This window comes from Daucus carota, chromosome 7, assembly GCF_001625215.2.
Source record: "Daucus carota subsp. sativus chromosome 7, DH1 v3.0, whole genome shotgun sequence".
Lineage (NCBI taxonomy): Eukaryota > Viridiplantae > Streptophyta > Magnoliopsida > Apiales > Apiaceae > Daucus > Daucus carota.
This window is the reverse complement of record NC_030387.2, coordinates 40,934,055-40,957,638: the sequence shown is the minus strand read 5'-3', so window position 1 is coordinate 40,957,638 and position 23,584 is coordinate 40,934,055. Positions and strand designations below refer to the sequence as shown.

The window sequence follows — 23,584 nt, the reverse complement described above, 5'->3', positions numbered from 1 at the left end:
AAAGCTAATTGTTGGCTTCTTTCCTTTGAAGAGTTGAAAGGGAGTTAGATTATGAGGTTTGGTAATTAGTGAAATGTTTTGAGTGAAGCAAGCAGTGTTCACAGCTTCAGCCCAAAAATAGGTTGGAAGTTGAGCTTCATTAATCATGGTTCTTGCAGCCTCAATAAGAGTTCTATTCTTCCTTTCAACAACACCATTTTGTTGTGGAGTTCTTGGTGCAGAGAACTCATGAATAATTCCCTCTTCTTCACAAAATTCTTTCATCACAGAATTCTTGAATTCTGTTCCATTGTCACTTCTTATCCTTCCAACTTTGACATCTGGATTGTTGTTTAATGCCTTGATATGATTGATGATGATTTTCCCAGCTTCATCCTTAGAATGTAGGAAGAAAGTCCAAGTAAATTTTGAAAAATCATCAACAATCACTAAGCAATATTTCTTCTTTGAAATGGACATTATGTTGACTGGTCCAAATAAATCCATATGCAAGAGCTGAAGGGGCTTCACAATTGATGAAATAGTCTTGCTTTTGAAAGAGCTTCTCTTTTGCTTTCCTAGCTGACAAGCTCCACAAAGTCCATTTTTTTGAGAATTCCAGCTTTGGAAGACCTCTTACCAAGTCCTTCTTTACTAACTCATTCAAGGTTTTGAAATTTAGATGAGACAATCTCTTATGCCATAGCCAACTGTCATCTGAGCTTGCTTTGCTGAGAAGGCAAGTGATAGATTCAGACTTTACAGAATTGAAGTCAGCTACATACACATTTCCTTTTCTTTGTCCAATCAGAACCACATTGTTGTCATCTCCTTTGGTGACAACACAGGCTGCAGGAGTGAAATTGACTTTGTAACCTTTGTCACAGAGCTGACTGATGCTAAGCAAGTTGTGCTTAAGACCAGACACCAATGCAACTTCATCAATGATGACATTCTCTTTTGCAATCAAGCCATATCCCATAGTATATCCTTTGCTGTCATCTCCAAAGGTAATGCTAGGGCCAGCTTTCTCCACAAACTTTGTGAGCAGGGAGGAATCACCAGTCATGTGCCTGGAGCATCCACTATCCAAGTACCACAAATTCTTCTTGTGGTTTCCCTGCACACATTTCACAAACAGATCAAGTTGATTTTGGTACCCAAATTGCTTTGGGTCCAGATTTGTTAGTCTTAGCAGCCTTTTCCACTTTCTCAACCTTTTCCTTGGATTGAATTGGTTCAATCTTTGGTTTTGGTTGAGAAATTGGAATATCAACTCTGTTTTCAAACACAGGCCTTTGAGACATGCATAAATTGTTCATTCCATGCAAATTTGAATGAAATTGAGGCATGTTAAAGGCATTGAAATAAGGATTGAACATATATGGCATGTTAGGCTGAGAATAAGGATTGTGAGGCAATAAACCAGGCATCATATTCATAGCAGATAAATTCATGTGAGGAACAGATGTCATAGGAATAGGCAAGGATAAATTAGGAGCAACCACAGTTTTACAATTAGCAGATAAATGATTTACACTACCACACTTGCTGCAGGTTTTCCTAAGAGCACTAGCATTGGGAGTGTAATTGGTGTGCTTGTTAACTCCTATTTTGCCATTTCTATTTCCTTTCTTCTTTTTAGTCTCCTCAGATTTATGCTCATTAGTATCCAAATTCTTCTTGTTCTTGTTACTGGAATGAAGAGTGTTATTAACACTATCACTGGTCTCAGAAGAACTATTCTCACCTTTAACAAAATTCTTTTTAACAGGACCATATTTCTTGTTAAGCTTCTTGAGAACATTCTTGTCAACTGATGAGTTTTTGTTCAACTGATGACTCTCATCAGTTGAGACTTTGCTCTTCAACTGATGATCATCATCAGTATTCTCATCACCTGAACTGTCCTCAGATATCTTAAGCACTTTCTTATTCCTCTTCCACTCATTCTCTACAAAGGTCTATCTACCTTGCATGTTGATGATATTGGTGGAAACATCCCTACCAGATTTCCATTTGGCAATAATCTCTTGTTCCTTATCAAGCTGCTTTCTTATGATCTCTTCTCTTTTCAGAACAACCAAGAGATCATCCTTGGCTGTCTGACACTCAATTTTCAGCTTCTCAAACTCAATAAATTGAGCTTCTAAGACACTGTTTCTATCACTAAGAAAGGTGTTAGCTTCCTTAATCCTACTATTTTCCTTAGTGAGAGATTTTAAAGAAACATGCAAGTGATACAATTCTGTAGACATTTCATTAATAGTAGCATTGCATTCATCTTTAGTTAACTCAACTAGGTTTGTAGTGAATACCTGACTACTGCTTCCAGTGTTTTCTTCTTGATCTGTGGAGTTGGCCATTAGAGCTAGATTGACAAACTCCTCCTCTTCATCAGAATCATCTCCAGCTGCCCAATCATCCTTTGTGATGAATGCTCTTTCTTTTTGTTTGAGAAGTTCATAATATTTCTTTTTGTAGTCAATGTTTTCACTTGACTTCTTCTCAACTTTAGGCTTTCTGCACTCATTTGCAAAGTGACCTGCATTCCCACAGTTGAAGCACTTGAATTTTGATCTGTCTACCATGCTTCTATCAGACTTGGGATTGCCTTTAAAAGATTTTGCAGAATTAAAATTCTTTTTGAATTTCAGTTTGGAGAATCTTCTTGACAGGAAGGCTAGATGTTCATCAATTCCATCACTTTCTTCACCAGAATCAGCTACTTCTTTCTCCTTTCTTCTTCCTTTGCTTGACTCTGAGCTCTCCTCTTTGACCAACTTCTCAGTTTCTTCAACTTGAGACTTTCCCTTGTCCTTGACAGTATCCTCCAGAGATGCAACTAGAGCCACAGATGAATGCCCTTTCTTTTGGCTTTTCTCAATCTCTTCATCTTGTTCCATTTCAAGCTCATAAGTCTTTAAGGTTCCATACAGTCTCTCTAGAGTATAGTCTTTAAACTCTTGTGTATTTCTGAGAGAGACTGTCATGGGCTTCCATTCTTTGGGAAGAGCTCTTAAGAATTTCAAGTTTGAATCCTTAACCTGATATACTCTTCCAAAGAGCTTTAGACCATTTAACAGTTTTTGAAATCTGTTAAATGTATCACTCAAACTTTCACCAGCCTTGAAATGGAATGACTCATATTGTTGAATAAGAAGCTGCATTTTGTTCTCTCTTACTTGCTCATTCCCTTCACAGATGGTCCTGATGGTGTCCCAGACTTCTTTGGCACTTGTGCAGCTAATAACACTATCAATCATTTCTTGATCCAAACCATTGAACAGAAGGTTCATGGTTTTCTTGTCCTTGTGCACTTCTTCAGTATCTTCTTGAGAATATTCATGGATAGGTTTTGGAATCATCTTACCTACCATGTCTTCACCATCAGCTCCAATACTTGTGCAGACCTTCATGGGGACATGAGGTCCTTTTTCAATGCAGTTCACATAGCTTTCATCAATGGACAACAGATGCAGATGCATTCTCACTTTCCAGTGAAAATAGTTGTCTTTGTCAAGAACAGGAATCTTCACTCCAGCATCCTTCTTTCCCATCTTTCTCTAGCAGTGTTGATATTTTTCCCTGTTTGTTGGGAACCTGTTAGGAATCAATAATTTTTGATGATAACATAAACATTTCTGTAACATGTCTTACTTAGAATCTTTATCAAATTTCAGTTGTAATTGTTACATTTCTTGTCTTTGGGAATTATCAACGGATGGGTAGAATAGGATGGCTAATTGTAAATATCCAATGCCATGTAATTTTATCTAAGTGAAGGATATTCAACTGATGAGATGTAACTGTTCAACTGATAAAGACTGGATGATGTTTCAACTGATGAAAATCAAGCATTCAACTGAAGACAAAGTGTTCAACGGATAATGCTGAGGAATTCAACTGATAAGACTGGAACAGCATTCAACTGATGGAGTTTGTAATTCATTCAACTGATGAGCCAGGCATTCAACTGATAAAGTCAATAGCAGTTGAAAGCAACCAGAACCTTCAACTGATGAAGCAAAGAGCAGTTGAAAGTGACTAGAGCTTAAGTCTGACAAATCACATGGATCGAATTACACTAAAATAGACATGGAAGCCTAATTAGGAAAATAAAGAAGAAGCAGAAACATACTTATCTCATGCAGTGCAATCTGAATCAAATCAAGATGATGGTCAAAGATGAAGACATCTCAGAAAGCCTGCATAAGACAAAGTTGTGCAGCATTGTTTTTAGATTAGAGTGCATTTTGTAATCTAGCTAAAAGCTTTGTAAAACTTGGAGTATATAACCAAGTTAGTAGCATCAGTTGAACTTGTTCAAATTACTTGAGAGAAAAATCTGAGAGTTAGAACTTGTTTTGAGTGATGAACCAGCAGCTGTGCGAATTGTAAAACAATCCACAGATTCTTCTATATAAAATCTCACGGGTGGATCATTCAATCCACCCGTATTTTTAATACTTGGTGTTTTTCTGTTTATTGTGTTCTTAGTGTATTGTTCTTGAATCTTTTAAATTTGTAAAAGATTGTATTCAACCCCCCCCTTCTACAATCTTTCTCATAGTTGGTGTAAAATAACAATTGGTATCAGAGCGAGGTTCCCAACAAACAGGGAAAAAGATCAACACTGCTAGAGAAAGATGGGAAAGAAGGATGCTGGAGTGAAGATACATGTTCTTGACAAAGACAACTATTTTCACTGGAAAGTGAGAATGCATCTGCATCTGTTGTCCATTGATGAAAGCTATGTGAACTGCATTGAAAAAGGACCTCATGTTCCCATGAAGGTCTGCACAAGTATTGGAGCTGATGGTGAAGACATGGTAGGTAAGATGATTCCAAAACCTATCCATGAATATTCTCAAGAAGATACTGAAGAAGTGCACAAGGACAAGAAAACCATGAACCTTCTGTTCAATGGTTTGGATCAAGAAATGATTGATAGTGTTATTAGCTGCACAAGTGCCAAAGAAGTCTGGGACACCATCAGGACCATCTGTGAAGGGAATGAGCAAGTAAGAGAGAACAAAATGCAGCTTCTTATTCAACAATATGAGTCATTCCATTTCAAGGCTGGTGAAAGTTTGAGTGATACATTTAACAGATTTCAAAAACTGTTAAATGGTCTAAAGCTCTTTGGAAGAGTATATCAAGTTAAGGATTCAAACTTGAAATTCTTAAGAGCTCTTCCCAAAGAATGGAAGCCCATGACAGTCTCTCTCAGAAATACACAAGAGTTTAAAGACTATACTCTAGAGAGACTGTATGGAACCTTAAAGACTTATGAGCTTGAAATGGAACAAGATGAAGAAATTGAGAAAAGCCAAAAGAAAGGGCATTCATCTGTGGCTCTAGTTGCATCTCTGGAGGATACTGTCAAGGACAAGGGAAAGTCTCAAGTTGAAGAAACTGAGAAGTTGGTCAAAGAGGAGAGCTCAGAGTCAAGCAAAGGAAGAAGAAAGGAGAAAGAAGTAGCTGATTCTGGTGAAGAAAGTGATGGAATTGATGAACATCTAGCCTTCCTGTCAAGAAGATTCTCCAAACTGAAATTCAAAAAGAATTTTAATTCTGCAAAATCTTTTAAAGGCAATCCCAAGTCTGATAGAAGCATGGTAGACAGATCAAAATTCAAGTGCTTCAACTATGGGAATGCAGGTCACTTTGCAAATGAGTGCAGAAAGCCTAAAGTTGAGAAGAAGTCAAGTGAAAACATTGACTACAAAAAGAAATATTATGAACTTCTCAAACAAAAAGAAAGAGCATTCATCACAAAGGATGATTGGGCAGCTGGAGATGATTCTGATGAAGAGGAGGAGTTTGTCAATCTAGCTCTAATGGCCAACTCCACAGATCAAGAAGAAAACACTGGAAGCAGTAGTCAGGTATTCACTACAAACCTAGTTGAGTTAACTAAAGATGAATGCAATGCTACTATTAATGAAATGTCTACAGAATTGTATCACTTGCATGTTTCTTTAAAATCTCTCACTAAGGAAAATAGTAGGATTAAGGAAGCTAACACCTTTCTTAGTGATAGAAACAGTGTCTTAGAAGCTCAATTTATTGAGTTTGAGAAGCTGAAAATTGAGTGTCAGACAGCCAAGGATGATCTCTTGGTTGTTCTGAAAAGAGAAGAGATCATAAGAAAGCAGCTTGATAAGGAACAAGAGATTATTGCCAAATGGAAATCTGGTAGGGATGTTTCCACCAATATCATCAACATGCAAGGTAGAGAGACCTTTGTAGAGAATGAGTGGAAGAGGAATAAGAAAGTGCTTAAGATATCTGAGGACAGTTCAGGTGATGAGAATACTGATGATGATCATCAGTTGAAGAGCAAAGTCTCAACTGATGAGAGTCATCAGTTGAACAAAAACTCATCAGTTGACAAGAATGTTCTCAAAAAGCTTAACAAGAAATATGGTCCTGTTAAAAAGAATTTTGTTAAAGGTGAGAATAGTTCTTCTGAGACCAGTGATAGTGTTAATAACACTCTTCTTTCCAGTAACAAGAACAAGAAGAATTTGGATACTAATGAGCATAAATCTGAGGATACTAAAAAGAAGAAAGGAAATAGAAATGGCAAAATAGGAGTTAACAAGCACACCAATTACACTCCCAATGCTAGTGCTCTTAGGAAAACCTGCAGCAAGTGTGGTAGTGTAAATCATTTATCTGCTAATTGTAAAACTGTGGTTGCTCCTAATTTATCCTTACCTATTTCTATGACATCTGTTCCTCACATGAATTTATCTGCTATGAATATGATGCCTGGTTTATTGCCTCACAATCCTTATTCTCAGCCTAACATGCCATATATGTTCAATCCTTATTTCAATGCCTTTAACATGCCTCAATTTCATTCAAATTTGCATGGAATGAACAATTTATGCATGTCTCAAAGGCCTGTGTTTGAAAACAGAGTTGATATTCCAATTTCTCAACCAAAACCAAAGATTGAACCAATTCAATCCAAGGAAAAGGTTGAGAAAGTGGAAAAGGCTGCTAAGACTAACAAATCTGGACCCAAAGCAATTTGGGTACCAAAATCAACTTGATCTGTTTGTGAAATGTGTGCAGGGAAACCACAAGAAGAATTTGTGGTATTTGGATAGTGGATGCTCCAGGCACATGACTGGTGATTCCTCCCTGCTCACAAAGTTTGTGGAGAAAGTTGGCCCTAGCATTACCTTTGGAGATGACAGCAAAGGATATACTATGGGATATGGCTTGATTGCAAAAGAGAATGTCATCATTGATGAAGTTGCATTGGTGTCTGGTCTTAAGCACAACTTGCTTAGCATCAGTCAGCTCTGTGACAAAGGTTACAAAGTCAATTTCACTCCTGCAGCCTGTGTTGTCACCAAAGGAGATGACAACAATGTGGTTCTGATTGGACAAAGAAAAGGAAATGTGTATGTAGCTGACTTCAATTCTGTAAAGTCTGAATCTATCACTTGCCTTCTCAGCAAAGCAAGCTCAGATGACAGTTGGCTATGGCATAAGAGATTGTCTCATCTAAATTTCAAAACCTTGAATGAGTTAGTAAAGAAGGACTTGGTAAAAGGTCTTCCAAAGCTGGAATTCTCAAAAAATGGACTTTGTGGAGCTTGTCAGCTAGGAAAGCAAAAGAGAAGCTCTTTCAAAAGCAAGACTATTTCATCAATTGTGAAGCCCCTTCAGCTCTTGCATATGGATTTATTTGGACCAGTCAACATAATGTCCATTTCAAAGAAGAAATACTGCTTAGTGATTGTTGATGATTTTTCAAAATTTACTTGGACTTTCTTCCTACATTCTAAGGATGAAGCTGGGAAAATCATCATCAATCATATCAAGGCATTAAACAACAATCCAGATGTCAAAGTTGGAAGGATAAGAAGTGACAATGGAACAGAATTCAAGAATTCTGTGATGAAAGAATTTTGTGAAGAAGAGGGAATTATTCATGAGTTCTCTGCACCAAGAACTCCACAACAAAATGGTGTTGTTGAAAGGAAGAATAGAACTCTTATTGAGGCTGCAAGAACCATGATTAATGAAGCTCAACTTCCAACCTATTTTTGGGCTGAAGCTGTGAACACTGCTTGCTTCACTCAAAACATTTCACTAATTACCAAACCTCATAATCTAACTCCCTTTCAACTCTTCAAAGGAAAGAAGCCAACAATTAGCTTTCTTCATGTATTTGGATGCAAGTGTTATGTTCTAAAGAATCAAGGTGAAAATCTTGGAAAATTTGAGGCCAAGGCAGATGAAGCTATTTTTGTTGGATACTCTGATGGAAAATCATTTAGAGTGTATAATCTGAGAACCAACATTGTTATGGAATCAATCCATGTGGTTTTTGATGATAAGAAGATTCAAGGATTCTCAGATGAAGGATTTCATGATAATCTCAGATTTGAGAATGAAGGTGAAGGTGATCTGTATGACAGTGATGATGATGATGACATTATTCAAAATGTTGGAATCAATCCTGGAATTAATATTCCAACTGATGACTCTCTGGTGCAAGGAACAACTGCTATTGGAAACTCAACTGAAGCATCAGTTGAAACTACATTGGAAGGATCAGTTGAAACATCTCAAGGATCATCAGTTGAAAGAATGTCTCAAAGTTTCAATCAGTCTAGAAACAATGAGATGTCAAATTTAGGGGGAGCTTTTCAACATGGAAACCTGAACTTCAATAATGAAGCCACATCATCAAGACAATCACTTCCACCACAAAGAAAGTGGACAAGGGATCATCCTTTTGAGCTAATTATTGGAGATGCAAATGCATCTGTACAAACAAGAAGAGCAACTCAAGATGAGTGTTTGTATAGTGCATTCCTTTCACAGGATGAACCTAAAGTCATAGAAGATGCTCTCAAAGATGCTGATTGGGTTCTTGCTATGCAAGAAGAATTAAATCAATTTGAGAGAAACAATGTATGGAAGCTGGTACCCAAACCTAAAAACAGAACTATTGTAGGAACAAGGTGGGTATTCAGAAACAAGGTGGATGAGAATGGAGTTGTCACCAGAAACAAGGCAAGGCTTGTTGCTAAAGGGTACTCTCAATCTGAAGGAATTGATTTTGATGAGACCTTTGCACCAGTTGCAAGACTGGAAGCAATAAGAATCTTCCTGGCCTATGCTGCTCATGCAAACTTTAAAGTTTATCAAATGGATGTCAAGAGTGCTTTTCTAAATGGTGAACTGGAAGAGGAGGTATATGTCAGTCAGCCTCCTGGTTTTGAAGATCCAGAATTTCCAGAGTATGTTTACTTTTTATTAAAAGCACTCTATGGACTAAAGCAAGCACCAAGGGCATGGTATGACACTCTGTCTCAATTCTTGTTAGATAATCATTTTTCTAGAGGAACTGTGGATAAAACACTATTTTACAGAAATGTAAATGGTGCCTTTATTTTGGTTCAAATTTATGTAGATGATATAATTTTTGGTTCTACAGATGAGAAACTTTGCAAAAAGTTTGCTAATCTAATGAAAAGTCAGTATGAAATGAGCATGATGGGAGAGCTCACCTACTTTCTTGGTTTACAAGTTAAACAAGTAAAGGAAGGTATATTCATAAATCAAACTAAGTACATTTATGATCTACTTAAAAAGTTTGATTTATTGGATTGCAAAGAAGCTAAGACTCCCATGCCAACAGCCACTAAATTAGAATTAAGTCCTAATGAGAAATCTGTGGACATTTCTAATTATAGAGGCATGGTTGGTTCTCTTTTATATTTGACAGCTAGTAGACCAGATATTATGTTTTCTACATGTCTCTGTGCTAGATTTCAATCTGATCCTAAAGAATCACATCTTATTGCTATAAAAAGAATATTCAGATATCTTAAGGGAACACCAAATCTTGGTATTTGGTACCCTAAAGACTCTGGATTTGATCTAATTGGATATTCAGATGCTGATTTTGCAGGATGCAAAATTGATAGAAAAAGTACAACTGGCACATGTCAATTTCTTGGTGACAGATTGATTTCTTGGTTTAGCAAAAAGCAGAATTCTGTATCAACCTCTACAGCTGAGGCTGAGTACATTGCAGCTGGAAGCTGTTGTGCACAATTATTGTGGATGAGAAATCAATTACTTGATTATGGATTAAATCTCTCAAAAATCCCAATATTTTGTGACAACACCAGTGCTATTGCTATAACTGAAAATCCAGTACAACACTCAAGAACCAAGCACATTGACATCAAATACCACTTCATAAGAGAACATGTGATGGCTGGTACTGTTGAAATGCATTTTGTTCCAAGTGAAGAACAGATTGCAGATATTTTCACAAAGCCTCTTGATGAATCCACATTCACAAGGTTGGTAAGTAAATTAGGTATGTTAAATTTCTCCTAATTTAGAGTGAATTTTTCTGTAATTTGGCAGCCAGAATTTGATTAATTTTGATTTATCAAAATTGAATTAATTATAATTCTGGATAAAGTCTATAATATTTCAACTGATGAACTAGTGAAATTGTTTCAACTGATGCTTGAAACAATATCCTCTTGCGTTGTTTTTCATTCAACTGATGACACCAGTTGAAGATGCCTTCAACTGATCTTCATCAGTTGAATAGGAAGTTTAAAGAGGCGCTTATTTCATCCGTTGAAAGTATTATCAGATCTGAGCCGTTGAAATTTCTTTTGTCTCTCACCTACTTTATACACACGATCGTGTGTGTAATTTTTGTAGAGATAAATAAGAGTAATTTCTTCTCAACGGTAATTTCTCAGCCAATCACAGCAATTTTCTGAGAAAGTATTTAAGTGTTTTAATTTATTTTCACTTCCTTTCATCTCACTCTTTCGAATTCTTCAAGTTCTCTTCTCTCTCTGTGCAAAAGCAAACTCTAATTTTTCCTCAAGCTTTCTCTGTAACTACAATGGCACCAATGAAGAAGTATACTGCTCCAAGTGGGTTTATTTATGAGAAGAACAACTTCGCGTCATTTGTGGATACCAAGGCTGTGGAGGAGAAGGAGTATCACAGGATGATGGAGTTCATCAAGTCAAGCCAGCTCTCTTATGCTATGCTTGAAGCTCCTATCATCTACCATGAAATAGTAGAAGAGATGTGGACCTCTGCAGAGTTCAATAGTGAGCATGAAACTCTAACTTTCTCTGTCAATAATAAAACTCACTCTGTCAATGCTGATGTTATGAAAGCATGCTTTAAGATTCCTGAAGATACTGTTTTATCTTTGCCTAGTGATAATCAGTTGGTTAATTTACTTTATGCCATGAATTATGTTTTGCCAACTGATGCCTTAGGTAAAATAGAAAGGAGGGGTCTTAGGAAAGAATGGAGTTATTTATGTGATGCTTTTATTAAGGCATTTTCTGGTAAGATTAGTAATTTCAATGCTCTCACTTCCCAGATTTTACAAATGCTTTACATGTACCTGACTAATGAATATTTCAACTTTGGTGGTTTGATGATCCAAGAAATTGGGGAGAAACTAGGTGATAAAATTGATAGACCTAGGAATATTTATTATGTCAGATTTCTCATGATGCTAGCTAACCATCTCAACAAAAAGCTAGTTATTACTAACAAGGAAGCCAAGCTTCCCAGTTTTGTGCAGGAAAAGAGAGTCTTTAAAGACCTCTTTAGGATGAATCTATATCCCTCCTTGGAGGTGGTGTTCCTGCCAACAATGGAGGCTGGAAAGCACAAAGAGGTACATGGCTTTCCTACTACTCTTTCTCAACCCTCACCTTCTTTGCTTTCTGCCATCAGGGCTGTTGAAGAGGCCCATCAACAGTCCACACAAGTGGCAAAACCTTCTAAAAACAAGTCTTCTAAACCAACCTCAGATGCCTCCCAAAAGACATCTGTTGTAAAAAACAAGAAACACAAACCTAAGGGGAGTGTGATTGGAGGATGTGAGGGGGAGGGAAAGGGTGAACATAAAAGAAGCCCTAAGAATAAGGATGGAAAGGTGTGTGCTGACCAGCCTGGCCACTCTGCAGTCTCCCAAAAGACTGTAGAAGTTAATATGGAATTAAACTCATCCCTAGCAGCATCCTCCCAAAAGGATGTTGCTATTGAAAACAGTCCTCAACCAGGGACACAGTTAAAAAGGGGGAGGGACACCACTTCTTCACCAATAAAAGCTTATGGGAGAAAGAAGGTAAGAAGTGAAAAACTGAAGCACTCTGCACACACACAGGCATCCATTCTGGATTTTATGCCTCTAACTTCTCAAAGTCAGATTGATGTGACTCCAATAAATGTGGAGTCACAGCCCCCTTCTTCATCTCAACCAATCACCCATATTTATGATCTTACCATCTCTACTACTCAAACACAATCCCCAACCTCTTCTGTGGATGTGGAATTAATTCACACCACACTTGTAAATTCTCCATCTTTGGATTTCATGGAGAAGCCCCCATCTGAGATTGATCATCATCATTTTGATGATTTGTTGGATCTTTCTCTTCCATTTCCTTCTTCTGTGACAGTGTGTTCTGTGGATTTTCCTTTAAAATCAATCACCACAGACTCAACTATCATAGCCTCTAAACCAATTTCTTCATTTTCTTCAACTGATCTCCCTCATCAGTTGACAAGTGTTTGTCCTTCAACTGATCTGCTTAACAGCTCTCATCAGTTGAATGCCTTCTCTACTAATGTTTCAACTGATGTCTCTCATCAGTTGACAGCTACTGCTACTTCAATTACTTTACCTCTTTCTACAGCAGTTGATCACATGGTAGCACAAACACTTTTAGGACTGAGTGGAGTGAGCTATGGAGTGGAGAGGCAGCCTAGTGAGCTGGCAAAAGGAGAGGGTGTGGAGAGTCTGGCATTTTCTTCTAGCCAGGAAAAAGGAGAGGATAAGAGTGACCCTTTAGTAAGGGTAAGTGAGGGAGAGGTGAGTTGTGTGGTGAGCCAAGGGGAGCCCTTGATGCAAGAAAAGAGAGAAATTGAGAGAAATGCAGGTGTCAATGAAGGGTTTAGTGAACAAGAATTTCAAGCTGAATACAGATCTATATTGGATGGTGTTTCACTAGACCCTGAGACTTTTACTCATGGGATGTCTTCCATTCAAGATTTTGCCAGATTGGACAATCAAGCAGCTGAGAGGCACCTCAATCTGATTCACACTACATCTTCCATGCTTAGAGCAAAGGAGGCATTCACAGCTCTGCCTGCCAATGCTGGAGATGATTTTCATTATGATGATAGTGATGAAGACCTCAATGATGCTCTTGAGGAATCCCTTGTTGAACAACCTACAACTTCTCTACCTTCATGGCTCTCCATGCAGTCTGCCAATGCAGCTGTTGTTAGCATGGAGCTGGAAAGGCAAGCCTCCACCATTCTTCAATCACAACCTGGAAGCTCATCCTCCCCTCCAGCCATTTCTGCCACCCTTGCCAGTCAAGCTCTGGACAATCTCAAGCTTCACAAGTTTCAATCTCTCCATTTTCAGCATGAGATAGAGCATCTCAATTTTCTCATTGCCTCTGTTAAGACTGACTTGACCAAACAAATTGATGAAAAGCTTCCAGCTCAGGTTAAATCAGCTCTTTCTGAATCTGCACAAAAACAACTCCAATTGGAAAAGCAAGTGGAAGCTCTGGAAGGAAATGTCTATATCTTAAACTCTAGAATGGATGAGATGTTGCAGCATCAAAGAATTCAGACTGGACTGCTTCAACATCTTCTTCTTGCCTCTGGTGTTTCACTTCCCAGTTCATCCCCTACACTTGCTGCTAACAAAAAGGGGGAGAAAGAATTACCAACTCCTGCAGAATTGATCAGTCAAATTCCTCCCCCTTTCCACACTGAAAGGGAAAAGCAGAAGATTGCAAGGATGAAAGAATTGGACTCCATTGCAAAGAGAGTGGCTCAACTGGGCAAGAAATCTTCCACATCTTCTACAGCCACCACAGCTCAAATCTCTTTTCCAACCACAACCACAATTCTCAGGGTGATTACACCTGAGATTGTCATCCCTTCCAAGACAGAAAAGGGTGAGCCATCAATTGTGAATGAATTCAAGCCTATTCTGTTTCCAAACAATTGTGGTTACTCCAAGCCTGGGAAAGACTCAAGCTCAATCTACTTTCCACTAGCCAGGCCTGACAAAAATGAGTACAAGCTTTTGGGCCAAGAAATCAAAAGTTATAAAGACTGTGCAGATGTGGCCTTAAAGGCTCATTTTGCCATCATCTACAGAGAAGGCCAGAAGCTGTTTATTGGAACTGGCCATCCTCACTACTCATTTGCAAAAGCTGAAGAGGTGGCCAGAGAATGTGAAAAAGAGGAGTTTGAATCCCAACTCTCTTTGAACCAAATAGAGGTGGATGAAAGGTATGCTATTGAGCTGGAAGAGGAGTTGGCAGCTGAGCTTTTAAATGAGAAAGGATTGCCTCTTGAATCTTCTCCAAAGAAAAAGAGAGTCAAATCTAAAACTAAGATGCCTGAGGCAGCCAAGAGAAGAGAAGAAGTGCCAGAAAAGTCTATCTCAAAGCCTTCTTCTCCAATCAAGGATACCACAGTAGTACATCCAGATGTCAACTTCCATGATGAGCCAATAATGCCAAAGGAGGAGCAAATTGACTTGGAAGATATTCCAATTCCAGCTTTTCTTGTCCAAGAATCTTCCAAGCCAAAGAAGAAAGTCAAGTCTGTGGCTAAAAGGATGACTAACCCTCCTAAACCTCCAAAAGAACCTGAGAACCCTGATGACTATCTCATCATTGCTAACATTGAAGAAATTTCTGAGTTGGATCTGGAGCTGGATGATCTTCAAGAAGTGAGAGGAATAGAAGCAACTTCAAAGTTACCTGAAAGATTGGTATTCTCTTACAAAAACAAGGGTGATGTCATCTGGCCTCTTCACAGAGTTCTGAATTCTGAGGGATTCAGTTCTCTAACAAAAATATATGGATCTATGAAGAGGACTGGAGGATTTACACCACCTGCAAAGCAAATGGTACTAAAGAGAATCCTTGAGATCAGGAAGGAATGGAATTCAGATGCTAGTCTACAAAGAAGGCTGAAAATTCCCTACACTGGAAAGAAAATTCATCATGAACCTACTCCAGTCATGGAATTTAGGGACAGTCAAGGTGTTAGGAGATTTTTCAGACCTAAAGATCAACTCAAGGTTGCTAGCTTGAATACTCTGAAGACTCTCCAATCCAAGCTCAACAGACAAGATAGTGATGAAGAATGGTTCTACAGGATCTTTCAGAAGCAGATTAATATTCTTGAAGAAAAACTTAAGTCCAGAAGAAGAAGATCTTCTAGGAACAAGTAACTGCTCAGTCTAGAGGAGCATAATCATCTGTAATCTTTTCTAACTCTTGTATTTAAATTCTGCATTTTATTTTATTAATGTTTTGTTATCATCAAGTGTAGAATTTATGTCTGCATCTTCTCCAGTCATAAATTGGGGGAGATTGTTAGGAATCAATAATTTTTGATGATAACATAAACATTTCTGTAACATGTCTTACTTTGAATCTTTATCAAATTTCAGTTGTAATTGTTACATTTCTTGTCTTTGGGAATTATCAACGGATGGGTAGAATAGGATGGCTAATTGTAAATATCCAATGCCATGTAATTTTATCTAAGTGAAGGATATTCAACTGATGAGATGTAACTGTTCAACTGATAAAGACTGGATGATGTTTCAACTGATGAAAATCAAGCATTCAACTGAAGACAAAGTGTTCAACGGATAATGCTGAGGAATTCAACTGATAAGACTGGAACAGCATTCAACTGATGGAGTTTGTAATTCATTCAACTGATGAGCCAGGCATTCAACTGATAAAGTCAATAGCAGTTGAAAGCAACCAGAACCTTCAACTGATGAAGCAAAGAGCAGTTGAAAGTGACTAGAGCTTAAGTCTGACAAATCACATGGATCGAATTACACTAAAATAGACATGGAAGCCTAATTAGGAAAATAAAGAAGAAGCAGAAACATACTTATCTCATGCAGTGCAATCTGAATCAAATCAAGATGATGGTCAAAGATGAAGACATCTCAGAAAGCCTGCATAAGACAAAGTTGTGCAGCATTGTTTTTAGATTAGAGTGCATTTTGTAATCTAGCTAAAAGCTTTGTAAAACTTGGAGTATATAACCAAGTTAGTAGCATCAGTTGAACTTGTTCAAATTACTTGAGAGAAAAATCTGAGAGTTAGAACTTGTTTTGAGTGATGAACCAGCAGCTGTGCGAATTGTAAAACAATCCACAGATTCTTCTATATAAAATCTCACGGGTGGATCATTCAATCCACCCGTATTTTTAATACTTGGTGTTTTTCTGTTTATTGTGTTCTTAGTGTATTGTTCTTGAATCTTTTAAATTTGTAAAAGATTGTATTCAACCCCCCCTTCTACAATCTTTCTCATAGTTGGTGTAAAATAACAGAACCTGGCTCTGATACCAATTGTTATTTTACACCAACTATGAGAAAGATTGTAGAAGGGGGGGGTTGAATACAATCTTTTACAAATTTAAAAGATTCAAGAACAATACACTAAGAACACAATAAACAGAAAAACACCAAGTATTAAAAATACGGGTGGATTGAATGATCCACCCGTGAGATTTTATATAGAAGAATCTGTGGATTGTTTTACAATTCGCACAGCTGCTGGTTCATCACTCAAAACAAGTTCTAACTCTCAGATTCTTTCTCTCAAGTAATTGAACAAGTTCAACTGATGCTACTAACTTGGTTATATACTCCAAGTTTTACAAAGCTTTTAGCTAGATTACAAAATGCACTCTAATCTAAAAACAATGCTGCACAACTTTGTCTTATGCATGCTTTCTGAGATGTCTTCATCTTTGACCATCATCTTGATTTGATCCAGATTGCGCTGCATGAGATAAGTATGTTTCTGCTTCTTCTTTATTTTCCTAATTAGGCTTCCATGTCTATTTTAGTGTAATTTGATCCATGTGATTTGTCAGACTTAAGCTCTAGTCACTTTCAACTGCTCTTTGCTTCATCAGTTGAAGGTTCTGGTTGCTTTCAACTGCTATTGACTTTATCAGTTGAATGCCTGGCTCATCAGTTGAATGAATTACAAACTCCATCAGTTGAATGCTGTTCCAGTCTTATCAGTTGAATTCCTCAGCATTATCCATTGAACACTTTGTCTTCAGTTGAATGCTTGATTTTCATCAGTTGAAACATCATCCAGTCTTTATCAGTTGAACAGTTACATCTCATCAGTTGAATATCCTTCACTTAGATAAAATTACATGGCATTGGATATTTACAATTAGCCATCCTATTCTACCCATCCGTTGATAATTCCCAAAGACAAGAAATGTAACAATTACAACTGAAATTTGATAAAGATTCTAAGTAAGACATGTTACAAAAATGTTTATGTTATCATCAAAAATTATTGATTCTTAACAATTGTGTTTAAACATCATGTAATATATACAGTAGTTGATGATAAAAGAAGCAGTTTGGCCAAGCATCCCGGTACAAGGGCTAATGACCAGAAGCCTGAAACAATGATTAGCCGGTAACTATCTATACTATACTATAATAAGTCAACATAGGTATAATTTGTAATCCAAGGTTTTAGTTATATTTTTTGGTTTGGTACTCTCCTTTTGGGACTACAAGTCTACAAATGTGGAGTCTATTAGTATTACATTGTTAAACAGTTTCATATACTAAAAACACTCATAACAATACATTATTATAATATTTTATTAAAAAAATTATAATGATGTTATAAATATAATTATAAAAATACAATTTTGAATATCTTTTTTTAACAACAACCTTCATATAACTTTTTTTAACTTTAAGGTATTCTATTTCAAGATAAACACGAACCATTACATAACCCTTTCGAACCTTAATCTTAAAAGTTATTGTTGTAAAAAAAACCAAGATTACAAAATTACGTTGAAATTCGATTGATTAGATTACTAAATCTTTCAAAGGTATTACACGATCGGTTATATTTGGAAAAGATTTAAATTTTCGGGTTTTTTTTTTAATTTTTAAATCAACGTGTACTAATTTCGGATTAAATGTACTAAAATCCTGATATGAAAATATAGTCAGTTGAATAATATAATTTAATTAAAACTCTATCCAATAATACTAAAATATTAATAAAATGATGTTAAAATTTAAATTATAAATAATAAATTACGAACTATATATCCGCCCGTGCTTCGCACGGGTTAAAGGCTTTTTTTTCTTTCTATATATCTAAGTATCTGACACAAACTTGTAGCACTAAAATCGAATCTTGATCAATTTAATCCAAAATGACTAAACTATCCTTTACTCAAAATACATTCAGTTTGTTCGACTCGATCATTGGTGTAGATGCCGTATGACTTTCTATTATTAGATTAACACCTTTGTTTAAAAAAAAAGGAGATATTTTTTATTCACAAAATTTGTACGTACATCTATAAAAAAAGAAAAGATGAGGAAAATAAATTTTTTTAAAAATGATTAGATATATATTATTTATATGTATAATATTAAATTAATTCCAAAATCATGTTATAATTAATGTATATTAATGATTGGACATTAATGTCTAATAAATACGTTAGTTTTAAAAGTCAATAATGACACCTCTATATATTAAAATATGTATTTTGACATTGCAGTCAATGGACTGGCTTGATGTATAATGTAGGAATTAAGTATCTTATGGGGCAATGTTTGGCTGCGAAAGTTAAGCCTTAATATTTATTTGTTTTTATAAAAATGTATATTTTATAATTTTTTAGATATATTATATATAATTATGATTTAATAATAAATAAATAAATATTCAGTGTTGTAAAAAACGGGAATCAGAAAATCAGCGATTAATCAGAATGATTAATAGGATCATTATTCAGAATTAATTTAATATTATATATGTAAAAATAATATACATATATATATAATCATTTTTAAAATTTTAAATTTTCCCCAAAATTTTTGTAAATTTTAATATTCTACCTGATTTTCGGCCCTATTAATCCAATTTTCGACCAATTAGTCATCGATTTAACCGAATTTTAATATATTATTTGTATTTATATTTTTAATAATATCATAAAAGTGAGGATATGTGTATATACAGACATCAACATACTATGATTTAAAATACAAATAAATATAAAAAAGATAAATAACAAGATATAATATATATTCAACAAAGTGATTTAAAGCAACCCGTGCTTTGTACGGGTTAAGAAGCTAGTTAAAAATAAAAGAACAGACGGTAGTGCTTATAATCTATAACACAAATGCACTCAAAATAACAGAGCAACTGATAAGGAAACTCACAAAAGCGCTCAAACAAATATTAGACGTGGTCTCCTCTACTAAGCAGCCTAGATGAGAGGGATGTTCCTCACCCATTCCACATCCATAAATAAACCAAAGCTCTTACCAAGCCTCGATTCCGCAATCACGCGTTGATCTTCAGCAGGAGAAAATGTTTTCTTAAACTTCAATTCTTCACGATGCTTCCCATTTTGTGCATAAACAATTGCTTCCACAACGAGTAAGCCATATACCGGCACTGCAACTACGGATTTTGACAATGGTATTTTCTCACCACCGGCAAGATTCACAGCATCGCACTCTTCCTTTTCAAACAGTGTACTTCGGTAATACTTCTTTGCATAGTGAGTGGAGTAATTGAAGTTGATGTACCAAGTATTGATACTCCCATGAACTTTACAACCAATAGCAACACTAGATTGAAAGTTATACATTGCCTCAAAGGATAATTTAACTAGTACAGCATCTGAAAAGATCGTATAGTGCACAGCTGCAAAACCATTTTGGCCCCTAATAACTGAACAGATCCGCTTGTCACGCCATACTTTAATTGTGTCGAAATCATATGTCGCAGACCCAAAGCTAATCTCACGGCCTTGATTATCCATCAGCTCGGTTACTATCCCCAGATGTGAACCGACAAAACCACGACCAAGATCAGGAACTAGCTTTACAATGTCACTGGAAGTGGAAGTGAAGATGCCTCCGGTGTCTGAATCAAAGATAGATAGACATCCTCTGCAATCATAACACTTCACTTTTCCTCTAAGACTGAATGCAGAATCTCCTTGATCATAAGCACAAACAGAAATCGAGAAAATCTCCAAAAGTTCAGTTGGAAAAAAATCATCTCTGTCCCTGAAAAATCGAGAGTTAGTTCCACAATTATCATCAAGAACTGAAAAGCAGTTCCACAATTATCATATTACCACAACCAAGCCTGCCTCTAAACGGAATGAGATAGTGTTAAACTATATAAAATGATCAATGTAGATGTTTTTTTACCGAAAAGAGCCGCTTACCATTTCAAGTCCTTAAAGTATTGTCTCACAACTGGTTGGAAATAATATGTCTTCAGCGGGAAAATTAGGAAAACCAAAGTCAGTCAATTATAAATAAAAATTAAACAAAAGGAAAGTAAAGCTAGAAAAGGGAAATGCATGCACCGACATTTTCAGTCTCAAGGATTTTGCTTGTTGGCCTCTGATCGGTAAAGGGTGTTTCACTTGCTTTAGCATAGTACTCAAGTACATTACCTTCCGGAAGGCTTGTAGCACCGTGCTTCCAAAACACAATCATTCGGATCCGATATGGTCTACGGCCAATTTGTTTCTCATGAAATATGTTAATTTCATTACAGGGTTCAAATGTCAAAACACTACTTAAATCTTGCCGATTAACACTTAGTTGACCTCGAAATTCAACCGAAGAATATGCTGGCACCGCCAATGAAGACAGTGGAGTATAATTCCCAAAGTTGAACTTTTCGCATGACACAGCAAGGAGCGTACGTACATTAGGTACCATATCATCACTCAATCCCCTGGTTACTGCAACAATACTACCAGTAATTTCCGCAACACCACTCTCATCAACACCACTTCCACATTTGCCGGTTTTTTCAACTACAATACCCACCTCGGCTAAAAGTGCACATTGAAATATTGTGCAAGTCACCGTAATAATAGATCCACCTTTATCAGAGTCGAAGACATGGACTTGTGGTTTGTCATAAAGAACTTCATCAGTGCAATCTATGTACTTGTAATCATCGAAGATTACAATATCTTCCTCAGCAGCACCACACAGTCTTCTTTTGAGTTGAAATAGCAAGCAAAATTTACTTGGTACACCACGCGGTTGAAAGTTTTGAAGGATTAGAGATGTGGGTGTTTTGGGGTCTAAAACGTGAGACTTTGCATCATTACGATGCTTGCAATCAAAAATATAGAATTCGTTCCCATGATCATCAATGAGCACAATGGTGCCATAAATTTCAATAGAACTAAACTCGTTGGATTGGTTATTATCAATGTGAACAGAGCCCACCTCAAACAAAGGTGTTACCTTAGAATGAAGGTTCGGTACACCATCTCGATAGAAATTTTTGAACGTCACCGGAGGCTTGGAATCTGAACTTTCCTGAAATTCTAAAAGTTAGGTACAATATACACACGTATGTATCACAACATCTAGAGAGCAGGCAAACAATATTATAGACTACACAAACGTAATACCTGCAGGTGTCTTGCGTACATATGTTGATTGCCTTTCTGCGGATCCAATTTAGGTGTTTGTATATGTTGCTCGAGTGCCTGAAGATCCGAATCAGGTGTTTGTTGGGCGATTTCTAATCCCGAATAAGTATATCTAATGATTTTCATCGCTGAATCTGCTGCTTTGAGTTGAGATTAGGGTTCGGTTCGAAATTGATATCTATTTATAGTACTCAGGCAAAATACTTTGACCGTTTAATACAATTAATACAATACTTCTATGTTAATTTGAATTAGCAATAATTTTTACTTGTATATGAGTATAAAAAGCAATAGATTTTTTTAGTGTAGTAACTATATTTTTGTGAATTTATTTATATTTTTCATTATATAGTTAACCGATTCAGAAAATAAAAATTATTTTAACCCCATCAGAAAATTTTAGATCAGTAATATTTAAATATTCAACTTTTCTTCTTTTTTCTTTTAAAATTTTAACCACCATACTAACCACATACAAGTTTACAATATATGTAATTAATTGATCAGTAAAAAAATATATTTAAAGGCAACAACTAAATTATAAATTAATTATATTTATTTTTCAAATTTTAATATTCATTATAAAGATTTAAAAAATTATATATGCATATATCTATATTGTATTATAAAAAATTCAATAATATTTGTAATCTAAGATTTTGATTATATTTTTTTTAAAGTTTCTTCCACTTGTTTTTTCAACGTTCAGTTTAGTGTTGTATAATATACCACCAGATTACAAGATTAGACTTCAATCGACCACCTATTAATATATACTATAGCTAAAATCTAATATAATAACTATTTTTCAATGAATGATACCAATCAACTAAACTAAAATTCATCAATCACATTTTTATAATTTTTTATACAAACAAACGAATAATTTAACATCAATATATATATATAAAGGAGGATGCGGGCGTCTCTAGAATTGTTCGATTCAGTCTTCTGATTTTTCTTAAATTTCGGATAAAATCAATATATATAATTCAAAAAATCAGGTTCAAGAATTCTAAAAATAATACAACTCTTTTCTTATCGAATTATAATAAAGATGATACAATTCTTTTCTTATTTTAAAGGAGGATGCGGGTCGTCTCTAGAATTGTTCGATTCAGTTTTCTAATTTTTCTTAAATTTCGGGTAGAAAATATAATTATAATTCAAAAAATCAGGTTCAAGAATTCTAAAAATAATACAACTCTTTTCTTATCGAATTCTAGAGATGATACAATTTTTTTCTTATTTACAAATTTTAAAAGCAATAGGATTACTAGCTATTATTGATAAAATACAATTTATATTTAAAATTTGTAATGTAAGTTAATACAATTTTTATTTTCGTTTATAATAATATTTTTATCCGCATTTTTTAACTATGTCAAGTTTTTAACAGTATCATAATATCGGATTGATCTTTGATAAAACTTTTTCATTTATTTTCTTAAACTAACTTTTCAAGAAAAGATAACTTAAATTGAGTTCGAACGTGTATTATATATATATATATATATATATATATATATATATAAAGGAGGATGCGGGCGTCTCTAGAATTGTTCGATTGAGTCTTCTGATTTTTCTTAAATTTTGGATAGAAAATATAAATATAATTCAAAAAATCAGGTTCAAGAATTTTAAAGGTAATACAACTCTTTTCTTATCAAATTATAAAGATGATACAATTCTTTTCTTATTTTAAAGGAGGAGGTAGGGCGTCTCTAAAATTGTTCGATTCATTTTTTTAATTTTTATAAATTTTGAGTAGAAAATATAATTATAATTCAAAAAATCAGGTTCAAGAATTCTAAAAGTAATACAACTCTTTTCTTATCGAATTCTAGAGATGATACAATTTTTTTCTTATTTACAAATTTTAAAAGCAATAGGATTACTAGCTATTATTAATAAAATACAATTATATACTTATATATAATAAGCGTAAGGGAGATAATTTGGTCGCATGGTCCTCTGGTCCAAAAGCTTATCATCTGTTGGATC

General features: G+C 35.4%; 1 protein-coding gene across 1 annotated transcript; it reads right to left on the bottom strand.

The window, feature by feature from the left end:
• Positions 1 to 19,242: 19,242 nt before the first annotated feature.
• LOC108195659 (uncharacterized) lies at positions 19,243 to 21,771 on the bottom strand. Its single transcript, XM_017362637.2, has 4 exons — positions 21,560 to 21,771; positions 20,493 to 21,464; positions 20,345 to 20,394; positions 19,243 to 20,180 (listed from the first exon to the last, which is right to left on the bottom strand). The coding sequence occupies exons 1-4, from the start codon at positions 21,704 to 21,706 to the stop codon at positions 19,370 to 19,372; spliced, it is 1,980 nt and encodes a 659-aa protein (XP_017218126.1). The 5' UTR covers positions 21,707 to 21,771; the 3' UTR covers positions 19,243 to 19,369.
• Positions 21,772 to 23,584: the final 1,813 nt, after the last annotated feature.